We start from the raw sequence: 13,299 nt of genomic DNA, 5'->3' as shown, positions 1-13,299 counted from the left end.
TCCCTTATTCCCCTCGCAGGGCGTGAGACAGAGACTGTGGCTTGCTTCTTCAGTGCCCTGCTGCTCAAACCTCTAGGGGAGCATACAGACGGGCAGCTGTGGGGCTCCGACCCCACCCCAGTGTCTAGGGGGTGAATGCAGCTCCTGAAGCCCCAGTGGGCGTGTGTTACAGGATGCTCTTTTAATTTAACCGTCCATAAGCAGCTTGTGTTAACCAGCTCAATTAGACCCTCTACCTTGTCCCAAGGACAGAGGGCTTTCTGTATCACAGGGTTCTTGCCGTGGTGTACCGGAAGAATCGGATCACGCGTGAGCTTGGAGAATGAGTGCAAAGTTTCATTGTGCGGAAGTAGCTTTCAGCAGATGGGGGGCGCCAGAAGGGAGATGATTTTCACCTAGAGTCAGGCCACTTGGTCCCCTGGGCTCTCCTCCAACTCCCCTAGCCAAACTCCATGCCCTTCGGCCAGTCGGTGGCCCGCCGGCATGCCAGTGCCCGCTGATGCGCTCCTCTCCATGTCCAGCCCCCAATGTGTTCCTCCGCTGATGTGCTCCTCTCGACCTTCAGCAGCTTCTGTCCCTGCCTTGCTAGGGTCCCGGGTTTTTATAGGCATAGGATGGGGGCATGGCAGGCCAGGGTGGTCTTGGGAAATGCAACATTTGGACAGGAAAGCAAAAATGCCTGTCCTCACCTAGGTCCGTGGGGGTAGAGCCCTAGCTAGGGACCACGCCCTCCTCTACCCAGCACTTCACTTCCCCACTTCTGTATCATTTAAAGGGACCACGCTCTTCCCTTCCCAGCACGTCTGTATCAGTTAAGATCTTTCCTTGGGATCATTTTGGAATCAAGGCTCTTTGTAGTCCCAGACATTCAATATTCACAATGTGTGGGAGTTCTAAGTAGTTTGTTCCCAAAATTATACCCTAGACATCGCTGAGGCATAATTACTTTCCATCAGCAAGATATACCCATGCTGTCATGTTCCCTCTGTCCCAGTATTTGGCACCAACTACCCTCTCAGAACCCCTGGGTTGTCCCAGGGAAGGATGTTGTAAGATACCCCAATCTTGGTGCTGTTGACACCATAGATGACTCTGCAGGTGAGGGTAGGTGGTATCAAGGGCAGCTTAGAGGGGCTTAGTGACTAGCAGGGGACATTCAAAGTCATGAATTATTGAGTTGTGGAAATTCCTTATGTATCTTGAATGTTAACCCCTTATCAGATACATGATTTGCAAATGTTTTCTTCCATTCTCTAGGTTGTCTTTTCATTTCATTGTTTCCTTCACTGTGTAGAAGCTTTTTAGTTTGACATAGTCCCACTTGTTTATTTTTGCCTTTTTTTTTTCTTTGAGGTAGTGTATCGCTCTGTCACCCAGACTGGAGTGCATGTGATTTCGGCCCACCGCAAACTCAGCCTTCTGGGCTCAAGCGATCCTCCTACCTCAGCCTCCCAAGTAACTGGGACTACAGGTGCATGCCACCATGCCGAGCTAATTTTGGGGGGTATTTTTTGTAGAGATGGGGTTTTGCCGAGTTGCCCAGGCTGATCTCAAACTCCTGTGCTCAAGCAATCCACCCACCTTAGCCTTCCAAAATGCTAGGATTACAGGCATGAGCCACCACACTTGGCCTGGTTTTGCTTTTGTTGCCTGTGCTTTTGGTGTCATTTCCTAAAAATCAGGCAACAAATGCTCAGTTTCAAGGTAAGTTCTAGGGATCTAATATATAGCACTGTGACTATAGTTAACAGTACCGTATTGTTTACTTGTAATTCACTAAGGAAGTAGATCTTTGACATTTTGGGCTGGATGAAGAAAAAAACAGTAGATCTGAAGTGTCCTGACATCGCACACACACACACACAGACACACACACACGCACACAATGGCAACTGTGTGATGATGGATGTGTTAATGTGATGTAATCGTTTCACAATGTATATGTACAGCAATCATCAGGTTGTACACCTTGAATATATGTCATTTTTATTTGTCAATTATACCACGATAAAACTGAAAAATAAATACTTTTTCAATGAAAAAATAACATTCATGTTTATGGCGTATGAATTAGTAAGTCCAGGCTTAAAACTCCAATAAGAAAAATGTGTCTTGCTCTAATGCAAGAACAATTAAATCAGGGTTAATAAAACACTGATATATAAAAATCCATATTATATTCTGCATTATGCCAAAACATGTGTTTAGATTTCCGTTTTTCCTAAAGTTTAAACTTAACGCTTAAATTCCAACTTATGGCTGCTGCTTATAGACTTCTCATCAAAATTATGATAAGCTGCTCTCTGGCCAACTCATAGGGTGATCATATTTATCATCCATCCTGGATCATTTTGAGAGTAAAGGGGGATGCTGTTAATAATTACATAAACCACAGAATAAAGTGGAAGTGTCCCAAGCAAACCAGGACTTATGGTCTCTACCAGTCGGGCTACTTACCATTTGAAAACTTCTAAAGTTAACTTATATACTTGTAAAGCATATACTTACAATTTATCACTTAATATATATATATATCACTTATATAACATATACTTAAACTGTAAGTCACAATTTCTATTTTGCATTATTTCTTCTTTCTTCTTTCTGCCCCCATATAATCCACAGAAAATTTTGCATGGTTTTAAACTGAAAATAGTAATGTTAATTTTACTCAAGTTCAATTTTCAGCAGTGTTTTCTTGCATTTAAACATTTCAGCAACCTATTCAAATGTCTTCAAAACTTGACAGTGAAGTCTTGTACTCACAGCAAACTTCATTCAGTAATAACTTCATTACCTAAAATAGATAATACCAAATTACTTCATAAAATCTGTCTCCATAAAACAAGCCAAGAACTGCCAGCACCTTTGGCAGAAGGCTATTAGAATTTTTTTGGTTATTTTAGGCACTGTAACTCCTACAAGGCTTACTGCCTTTTGGGGGTTCATGGTTAGACCCCAAATGAGCCATTTATCTTCAGTCTATATCATCTACATCTACATGATGCACTGTACAAAAGTCTCACTACCTTGGAAGGGTTAACTGCCTGCTCATCTGTTTCCCCCAACTTAAATGCAGCAACTGAAAAGCTCTCTTTGAATTAAAAACTCTAAATATGGGAAATCGGAACAACACTCAAAGGGAACTGTGACTTATCCACACTTTCTTTCTGTCTCTCTCTCGCTCCTTCCCCATCTCTCTCTCTCATACTTATATATGCATTGTTTACAGAAGCATCATTAAAAATCTGGTCTTGGTTGTTACCTTCTTCTAGAGGCCAAATTATGATGGTCACTATTTATGCTCCATGGCCAGGTTTCTTAGGAAGACAACTGTCAAATCTCATATTAAACTTTATGAACCAATGAAATTATTTCTCTGTATTAGTCAGGGTTCTCCAAAGATGTGTGTGTGCACGCGCGCGCGTGTGTGTGTGTGTGGAGAGCAAGAGAAAGAGAGGTGCAGGTGTGGGGAGACAAAGCTTAAGGAATTGGTTCACATAATTCATCTTGTAATTCAAGTCCAAAGGCAGTCTTGAGGCAGAATTCCTTCTTCTCTGGGATCTCAGTCTTTTTTCTTAAGGCCTTCAACTGATTGGGTGAGGCCCACCCACATTATGGAGGGCAGACTGCTCAAAGTCTACTGATTTGAATATTAATCTCAATTTTAAAAAAACAAATTCACAGTAACACCTAGACTAGTGTTTGACAAAATATCTGGGCTCCATGGCCTAGCCAAGTTGACATATAAAATTAGATATCATACCTTCCCCATACCATAGGGTGAAACTTGGGTCCTAGTCTGAAAATCTTACACTTGGGGACCATGGGGGGGATGCTTCCTACAGAAGCAAGCCCAGGTGCCCAAACCCTGCAGGGTGGCTTAGGTATTTTACAGGTGAGAAAACCAAGTCCTAGAGAAAGGATCATTGAGTTGGTCCCAGGGTCCAAGAGCTGGGGGTGGAGTCAGAGTGGAAATCCAGCCTCACTGAGTAGAAGTTCCAAGCTCTTTCTTCTGCAACTCCTGGCTCTCCAGAGTCCTCGTCTGGGAGCTCCTAAGATGACCTTCTCATTTCACTTCTTATTTGGGACATAACAGCCAGGCCCAAGCATGTTCAAACCATAAACTCAGGGAAGAAAATTAACTTATCTGGTGGGTGCTCCTTTCTGTTCCTGTCACCCACCTTGCAACCACCCTCTCACAACACAGAGCTCATGCATCCAGCAGTCACACACAGACCCATCCACCGGGCACATCTCTTTGAAAAGTGCTTTATTTCAGTAAGATCTAAGTCAGGTGCATTAAAACATATCAAAATGTTACAAAAATGTATGGCTCCCTACTGAGGCCTTGTCAGATTATGTTAGATGAGTAAATGCATCAGTGTATAAGTTCAGAACCAAACGTTGAACCAAGTCATGTACCATTGCTGAAAGGCAAGTTATAATTAAGAAAAGAATACTTCACAAGGCTGAAACAATTCGGAAAACCCTTCAGAAACACTAGCAATTACACACCAGAAACATCAGCCTGGAAACAGGTCTGCGATCTGCAGGGAAGACTCCAAAGGTAAACTGAGGGTTTCCCATCATAGCCTGTGCATCTTGTGCTCAGTTGAATACAGTTAAAACACAAGGGGCACTTAAACACCCCCCTTGGGATAGGGCAAAGCTTTCTATTACATCTGGAAGAAGGGGTGCCACATTCATTCTTATTTTTACATCTCTAGGAAATCATATCTCATTTCATCTGAGTGAAGCAAGACTTTGTGCAAAACGATTGAAGTGGAAACGTGAAAATGTGTGCTGCTATATCAGGGATGCTCATGGTGATCTCCTGTCTCCTATCTCGTTCTCCACGTCATGGTTTGGCCGCTGTAAGACACTGAAATTGCCTTGTTCATGTAGAAATCTCTCTCTTGGCTGGGCTTTGTGGCTCACGCCTGTAATCCCAGCACTTTCAGAGACCTAGGTGGGTGGATCACGAGGTCAGGAGTTCAAGACCAGCCTGGCCAAGATGGTGAAACCCCATCTGTACTAAAACCACACAAAAAAATTAGCCGGGCGTGGTGGTGGGTCCCTGTAATCCCAGCTACTCAGGAGGCTGAGACAGGAGAATCGCTTGAACCCTGGAGGCGGATGTTGCAGTGAGCTGAGATTGCATTACTGCACTCCATCCTGGGCAACAGAGCGAGACTCCGTCTCAAAAAAACAAAAGAGAAATCTCTCTCGGCGATGTATCTACGACACCACATTCTCTGTGCTACAGAGCTTTGACATAAAACGTGGGTTTTGGTTGTTTTGTTGTCGGTGGTGGTTTCTTTAAAGAGAATTCCCTTTCTTTTTTCTTTTTTTTTTTTTTTTTTTTTTTTTTTTTTTTTTTTTTTTGAGACGGAGTCTCGCTCTGTCGCCCAGGCTGGAGTGCAGTGGCCGGATCTCAGCTCACTGCAAGCTCCGCCTCCCGGGTTTACGCCATTCTCCTGCCTCAGCCTCCCAAGTAGCGGGACTACAGGCACCCGCCAACTCGCCCGGCTAGTTTTTTTTTTTAGTAGAGACGGGGTTTCGCCGTGTTAGCCAGGATGGTCTCGATCTCCTGACCTCGCGATCCACCCGTCTCGGCCTCCCAAAGTGCTGGGATTACAGGCTTGAGCCACCGCGCCCGGCGAGAATTCCCTTTCTTAAGAGAGCTTCTTGCTCTTCTGTGGCCAATTTCTCTCTCCACCCTCCTGACACTTTGAAATAACCACTCAACCCCACAGAATTCTCGTTGAGACTTTTTTGCATGGAGAACAGATCTCTTTGCGGGGGGCATTATATGCCACCGATATTAGGATAAAATGTCTTTACCTAGAGGTTTCTAGGAGAGAGTACTGTTTTCTTTTGGTGAGGGAAGAGAGGATGGTGAAAATATTTTTCCTTGAAGCATCAGCATGTCTCAGATCAAAATCTTGACCCGAGGCCTCAGCACTTTTCTTGCAGATGGGTGGCTAATATCCTGAAATCCTCTTGCTTCAACTCAACTCCAAGTTGAAGTCCGTCTAGCCTGGAGACCAATGTGCACATTCTTCACCAACACGTACAGGCAAGACTATCTTTTGTGCTTTTCAGCATCTCCCCAAGATAACCCCCTTGCCATTTAAGACATCACCTTCCCTGTCATGTGATCACAGAGAATGTGACCTTGTGCTTAATTCCACCATCCCAGCCAGATGGGCTCAGGTTTTTCCTTCACTTGATCACCTTGTAACATAAGCCCCTGCCGGGGGATTGCGGGGGGCGGTGGCGGGGAGAGCCAGATGCAGCTAAACTGCTTTTCACAAGTTGGAAAAAAAAAAAAAAATCCAACCCTATAAACTGGTCTTTTGTTCTTTACGCAATTTCAGGTTCATTGCACACAATTACGTAAACTCCCACAAATCGGTTGAAAAGTTCAAAACTGCAAGAGCATGTGATACCAGTGAGAAAATCTGCTCCACACTGTGGCAAAGCATCTCTATTTCAACTGCTGCTATTTCAAAGAACCTGTCCAAAATTTCTGATCAGGTTCTTAGGATGTGTGAAATGACCTCTAAACAGGGCAGGACAAAATGGAAAAGTGTGGTCTGCATTACGTGGAAGTGTGTTGTGTAAAATGGGATCTCCTCTCACTTCCACCTCCTGACCTCCCATCTTTAAAAAGGTGAGTCTGCCTTAGTATTGCTCCCTTCGAAAGTGATCTGGCCAACTGGACATGTTGCAGTATTTCCACATTTAACACTATCATAGTGCTAGTGCAAATCAAAGAGAACTCTTATACGCCAGAAATCGCTGTCCAACAAGAGCCAGTGGTTAGTAGTTTGCCTTGTGGAAATTCTTCTTCCAAGTCCTCCAAGGAGAATTACTGGAGCCAACTGAGGCTTTGAACATTCAAAATAAGAATTACCAGAAGAGAAGTTCCCCATATCATTTTCTCAAATGCAAGATTCAGGTGTTTGCATTCACAGAACTGTTCTTTCCCAGCTGTAACAAAGGAAGCCTCTCCCGGTGCCCACTCCTTGTCTTCTTACCCCAATTCTGTGCAGTTTGCAGAAGCCCTTCTGAGTTTCCACTCCATGCCCCACAGGACTGGTGCTGCTGTCCCTATGGAGGAAGGAGACTTGCTATAAAACCCCCGGCAAAATGCCAGGGGCAGTGTGCCATCTTTTTGCAGTCTACATCGAGACCACAGCTGTGAGCCTTCTAAAGAAGCCATAGGTATGAATGTGGGGCAGGAGGGTGCCCGGGCCAGAAACATCTCCACCAAAAAGGCCCACCTTCCTTTGGAGACACCAACCAGGGACTGTCCTTTCCTCAACTGCCCAGCTCTGCAAACCTTCCGTGGAGAGAAGGTGGAGAAGAGACGGGCAGTGTCTCTACCTCAGCTAGGCTCAGAGACACCCACTCTTAGGAGCCGCTGGTGTTGCTTGGTCGATCTCCACAGCCAGGCACCCAGGTCCAAGCATCTGTCTCCCGCCTCAGACTGTATCAGCCGCACTGATGCCCAGCTGTCTGGCAAGCTTCCTGATGGGAGTCCCAGAGCACAGACCGTTCTCGCCCTTTCTCCCTCATTGGGGTTGGCTCTAAAGATCACCTAGGTGGCTGCTCAGAGAAGCTGAGGAGAAGTTCCATCCTCCCCATGCACCTTCACCAGGTGGCCTAAAGAGCTTTCCTGAACGCCACACTCAGCAGCAAGATGAGGCTTCATTCTTGGAATGCATCTCCACACACAAGGTGAGGGCAAGTTGCAAGAACCCGGAGGTTAGAAAGAATGAAGTCTTGACTGCAACCATGGCCCCAGCTTCAAGTGCAGGAAGACCCTTGATGACGTGAAGACGGGCTGGGTTCAAGGCACCTGTCATTTCTGCAGGTAGCCTTGACATTTCCCTTCAACCTGGAACTTCCTGGCCACCAGGCCCTGGACACACTAGCTGGTCAGCACTGTGTGCACACCAGTGAGATCTTTGTTTCTTGAGACCTTTCCTTCCACTCAAGGAAGCGCCGGAGAGATGGGTTGTCAGCTGGGTACAGAGAAACACACAGGATCCTCTCTGACTCCTAAAGGTAGCCATGGAGGCAGGGATGGAGGCAGAATCCACTCTTCACAGGTTTCCACAGAGAACGTCACATATGTCTTTGTCACTTAAAACAATCAAGGTTTCCAGTGTAAAAATATGTGGGCTTATTGCATCTACCCTATGGATGGTCTATCTTTTTCTTTCCATCAGACTTGCCGCAAGTTATGTGGCTGTTACTTTGTTAATTTCCAAGGCTCTCACATTCACTGATCCTTCTAGGCATACAGGGAGAGTTTCTACTAACATATAAACAACCCAAATGGTGAACCTGGAGAACCCTCTTCCCTTTCTAAACACAGGCAGACACGTGGCTGCTCCCTGGCACTTGAGAGGAGAAATCGTTCCTTCAACCTAAATACCACTCAGATCAGTGGCTCCTCTGATTTCCCTGCCCAGGAGCTGCATATTCGCCAGGCTCAGGCTCTTGTGCTGGTTGCCTGGAATTTAATTACATGTGAAAGTATCAGGTAGGCACATGGACACGTATCATGCGTGCGCACACATGTACACACACACATTTTGGGTCCTCCTTATAACTAAAATCAAAAGTCCTTGTGAGTGGAAGAAAGGAGGGCAGGGGTCCAGGGATGGGGAGCTGTCTGTTGACTTCTACATCCAGCTCCAGGTAACAAATGATGGCTTGGCCGGAGCTGGGGAAGTTTGTGTCTAAATGTTTCCATGGAAAGAAAGTGCGCAGCTTCCTGGGGGTTTTATGGCAATGGCGGCTCCTGGGATGCTCGGATCCCCTCGTTCTCGTGGCTCAGATGGTTGCTGGGGTCTCGGCTATCTCCTCCAGCCTCTGCCGAATCATTAACCGGAGCACGGTGTACCTGGAGACAAGAAACAAGCTCAGGTGGAGAGCAGCCAGCAACACACCCCTCCCCAAGACCTTCCCGGCCACCTGGGTAACACCAAGGTCACACCAGGTAACAGTGCGGTCAAGCGCCCTGCTCCTTTGCTTCCATTACTGACCCCTCTTTAGCTACTTTGTTGCTTATGTTCATTCCTACAACACAATGTGAGAAATAAAGAGGCCAAATCCAAATTAGATTATTTTACTATGGGTAGAACATCTGGCCAAAAAAAAATCAAAAAGGTAAAAAAAACAACAGCAATAATAAGCATACTACGAATTCTGTGTGTTTGCTTACTGTGTCCAAGACACTATGCATAGTACTTCATATGCACAGTAGCTCATGAACCCTCACCGAGGCTAGATAATATAAAATTGCTAACAGTTGACCCTCTTGGGGATCCGACAAAAATGGCAACCTTAGAACCTGCGTTTTGCAGAAGAGGCCATAGCAGCTACTAGGCATGGAGGTCCGTGGCTTGGGGGAAGTTCGGTTTTCCCACGACTTCCCTGAGCTGTGGCACTGCAGCTACAGGAGTGGGCACTGTTGTGCAGGGATAAATGGACATATTCCTTACGTTCGGGACTTTGTGGTACACAGAAAAATCTGTTTTTAAAGTTTAGGACATAGTTGACTGGGCATGGTGGCTCATGCCTGTAATCCCAACACTTTGAGAGGCCAAGGCGGGTGGATCACTTGAGGTCAGGAGTTCAAAACCAGCCTGGCCAACTTGGCGAAACCCCATCTCTACTAAAAACACACAAAAAAAGGAGCTAGATGTGGTGGTGCGTGCCTGTAATCCCAGCTACTGCGGAGGCTGAGGTGGGAGAATCACTTGAGTCTGGGAGGTGGAAGTTGCAGTGAGCCGAGATCGCATCATTGCACTGCAGCCTGAGCGACAGAGCAAGACTCCATGACAAAACAAAACAAAACAAAAAAAAAAAAAAAAAACCCAAAACTTTAGGACATAGTAAGTGTTCAGTGTGTTATCAGACTAGTTATGATCATCGATACAGCAGATCTAGCAGTGGCTTTATTCTCCATTGGCAAAAAGGAATCATTTATTCCACCATATCGATGAAAGGTAGTCTCTTCTATGACTAAACATAGCAAAGTAATCACAAAATCCTTCCCAGAAAGAAGCTTTATTTTTCTTTTTTTTTTTTTTTTTTTTTTTGAGACGGAGTCTCGCTCTGTTGCCCGGGCTGGAGTACAGTGGCCGGATCTCAGCTCACTGCAAGCTCCGCTTCCCGGGTTTACGCCATTCTCCTGCCTCAGCCTCCTGAGTAGCTGGGACGGCGCCCACCACCTCGCCCGGCTAGTTTTTTGTATTTTTTAGTAGAGACGGGGTTTCAGCCGTGTTAGCCAGGATGGTCTCGATCTCCTGACCTCATGATCCGCCCGTCTCGGCCTCCCAAAGTGCTGGGATTACAGGCTTGAGCCACCGCGCCCAGCCAGAAGCTTTATTTTTCAATCCAAATGCAATTTCCAGAAGATAAATGTCACAAAGGGAGGAAATGGGAGAAGAAAGGATTTTAGAGGCCAGTAGCTCAGGCTACATCCACTGCTAAGACAGCCTTCCTGAAATCCCTGGAACCTCTGGGTCTTGGTTAGCACTCCTTGCCCTCACCCCTTCAGGCAAGGGGTGGTAACACTAGCCCCAGGGACTGCACTATCCCTTGAGGTTACCCCAGACTCTGCCCAAGTCTTTGTAAATAGTCCCTTCTTCAAACACCCCTCAAAGACCCTCATCGGAGTCTCCTGCTGGGAGCCTGATCATATACTTAAGAAACCAGTGTACAGTCACCTCCCCTATTTCTGAATCTAGACCCCAAAGAAATTTTAAACCAACACCTTCTCTTCAGAGTCTTTCCATAAGAGGGAGGACAGGAGACACTTTGATGTCCCACATCAAAATGAGAAGCTGACACAAGAAGTAGACGAACACACTTAACTATCATGCCCCACTTGAAATCCAGGTTTGTCAATGGGCAGCCCCCCAAAGAAAGCCCAGAGACCCAGGCCCATGCAGCAGCTCAGCACAGTCCCTGCGAGGACCCAGCAGGGGCCCCTCTGTTGAGGCCCCGGGAGAAGTGCACCCAGCGCCCCAGAGGCCACGCTTACTTGCGCATCAGCTTCTTTACTTCCCGATCTTCTTCCTCCTGGAGCTTCTGAATGAAGCTTTTAAGTACCGGCATCTCGAACTTTATATACTGGGCCACCTGGGGAGAAAGAAGCAAGTCTGGCTGAATGCCCTTCCCAGCATGACTCCAATTCCTTTCAGGGTTGTCCTCATACAAGGCACAAAGTCTTGGCACAAAGTCTTGGAAAGTCTATTTTTTTCAGAAACCCAGGATTTCCTTAAAGGCAGGAGCCAAGCCTCATTCCTCACCAGGCTGGGAAGGAGTCTGCGACGATCACTTCACTTACATGACACCATCTCAAAACTTTTCATTTTTCATGTCATGCATTCAATTAATGATGAGGTGACGCCAAACACAGAAAAGTACTTTCTCTTGATACAGTGATGCAGAGAAAGAACGGAACCCGTTATGTCTAATAAACCTCTTTGTTCTCCCCTAAGAGAATGGAAGGAATCAGGGTTCAGAATGATGATTTGGGTCTCAAGGTTCAAACAAACATCCAAATATGAACTTGCTTTGGAGAGGCTGTGGGTGGCTCTGGGGTGAGTTAAAGTTTAAAAACAGCACCAGGCATCATGGTCCATGCCTGTAATCCCAGCACTTTGGGAGGCTGAGGCAGGTGGATCACTTGAGGTCAAGAGTTCAAGACCAGCTGGCCGACATGGTGAAACCCTGTCTCTACTAAAAATACAAAAATTAGCCAGGCATGGTGATGCACACCTGTGGTCCCAGCTACTCAGGAGTCTGAGGCAGGAAAATTGCTTGAACCAGGGAGGTGCCACTGCATTCAAGCCTGGGCAACAGAGCGAGACTCTGTCTGCCCCACAAAAAAAAAAAAAGTTAAAAAATGGCTTTCCTTTCCCCACCAGAATCCCCACCCTGCTCTATCAACTCTTCTCCCTGGGAGAAGTGCATTTCTCCACACTTTTAATGTTGAGCTTGTCCATGTGACTGGCTTTGGCCAGTGGAATGTGTGTGGACATGACACACCAAATCTGAGTGGAGGCTTCAAATATGCATACATGATTTGGCCTGATTTCTCGTGCTCCACCATCTGCCATGAGGAGCACAGCCATGAGCAGTAAGTACTGCCCCAACAGCCTGGGCCTCTGGGTGAGTCACACAATGCAGACTTGAACTCAGCCCACACTTAGAGTAGAGCCATTGCTACTAGACCATAGACTCATGGGGAAAAAGTAAGTGTTTGCTGTTGTAAGCTACTAAGATTTGGAGATGTTTGTTACTGTAGCAAAAGCTGACTATTACATGGCTTACTTCTTGTATTATTTTTTTGTGACAGGGTCTTGCTGTATCTATCACCCAGGCTGAAGTGCAGTGGTGCCATCACAGGTCACTGCAGCCTAAACCTCTTGTGCTCAAGTGATCCTCCCACCTCAGCCTCCCAAGTAGTTGGGACCACATGCACACACCACCATGCTCAGTTACTTAAAACATTTTTTTTTTTTTTTTGTAGAGACAGAGTCTCGCATTGTTGCCTAGACTGGTCTCAAATCACTGGCCTCAAGCAATCGTCCTGCAGCGACCTCCCAAAGTGTTAGGATTACGGGAGTGAGCCACTGCGACCAGCCAACTGCTAACTTCCTAGCATTGCTAAAAGAGTGTTTGCAGACACTTCCCATCCCTCTGACAGTACCCTAGGAAGGCTCAAGCAATTTATTCCTTCTATGGAAATCACTTTCTGCCTGGGCATTCCTCCAGCAACTCCCTCAGGGCATACCTTCAACCTGGCTTCAAGAGAACCTGGCACTGAAGAAGTAAAAGGGGGCATGGTCATTGGTCAAAAAAGTCATTCTATACCCCAGTTACAGGTGATCCAACCAAATCCCCACCCTCCTGAGGACAGACCACCTGACCCAAAGGGAACTCACATCATAGGTGACTTCCTCCACCTGGTCCTTCTCCATTAGGAACACTTTGGAGACCTGCTCACATGGGCCCTGGAGGATTCGGGCAATCAGCGGGTAATCAGTGGCCTTCAGCTTCTGTTTCTCTGCAACCACACACAACCAGGAGCAGCCCTGAGTTTGGCCAGAGGCCTTTCTCACATTAAGTAGTGGTCAATGCAGGGGTCCAAATGGACTAGGCACCTTAGGAGATGCCACCATATAAGTCAGGAGACTGATTTATAAATGAACTATTCCATAGGTATTGTGAAAAGCAACCTCCTCCCACTCACTCCCCACCCCT

The 13,299-nt window shown here is 46.3% G+C and overlaps 1 protein-coding gene across 7 annotated transcripts in view; it reads right to left on the bottom strand.

The window, feature by feature from the left end:
• Nucleotides 1-1,969: 1,969 nt before the first annotated feature.
• The window catches only part of RASSF2 (Ras association domain family member 2), a 48,487-nt gene continuing 37,157 nt past the window's right edge, over nt 1,970-13,299 (bottom strand). For 6 of the 7 annotated variants that reach the window (XM_010378943.2, XM_030914439.1, XM_030914440.1 and 3 more), the window contains exons 9-11: nt 12,981-13,102; nt 11,072-11,169; nt 8,208-8,923 (exon numbers count right to left, since the gene is read on the bottom strand). In XM_010378943.2, the coding sequence (XP_010377245.1) occupies nt 8,854-8,923; nt 11,072-11,169; nt 12,981-13,102 (290 nt within the window). In that variant the 3' untranslated portion in view covers nt 8,208-8,853. Of the gene's footprint in view, nt 2,798-8,207; nt 8,924-11,071; nt 11,170-12,980; nt 13,103-13,299 lie in introns of those variants that run through there. The other variant, XM_030914443.1, reaches the window with a different exon arrangement.

Source organism: Rhinopithecus roxellana, chromosome 13 (genome assembly GCF_007565055.1).
Source record: "Rhinopithecus roxellana isolate Shanxi Qingling chromosome 13, ASM756505v1, whole genome shotgun sequence".
Classification (NCBI taxonomy): Eukaryota; Metazoa; Chordata; class Mammalia; order Primates; family Cercopithecidae; genus Rhinopithecus; species Rhinopithecus roxellana.
This window is presented reverse-complemented; position numbering and strand designations above follow the sequence as displayed.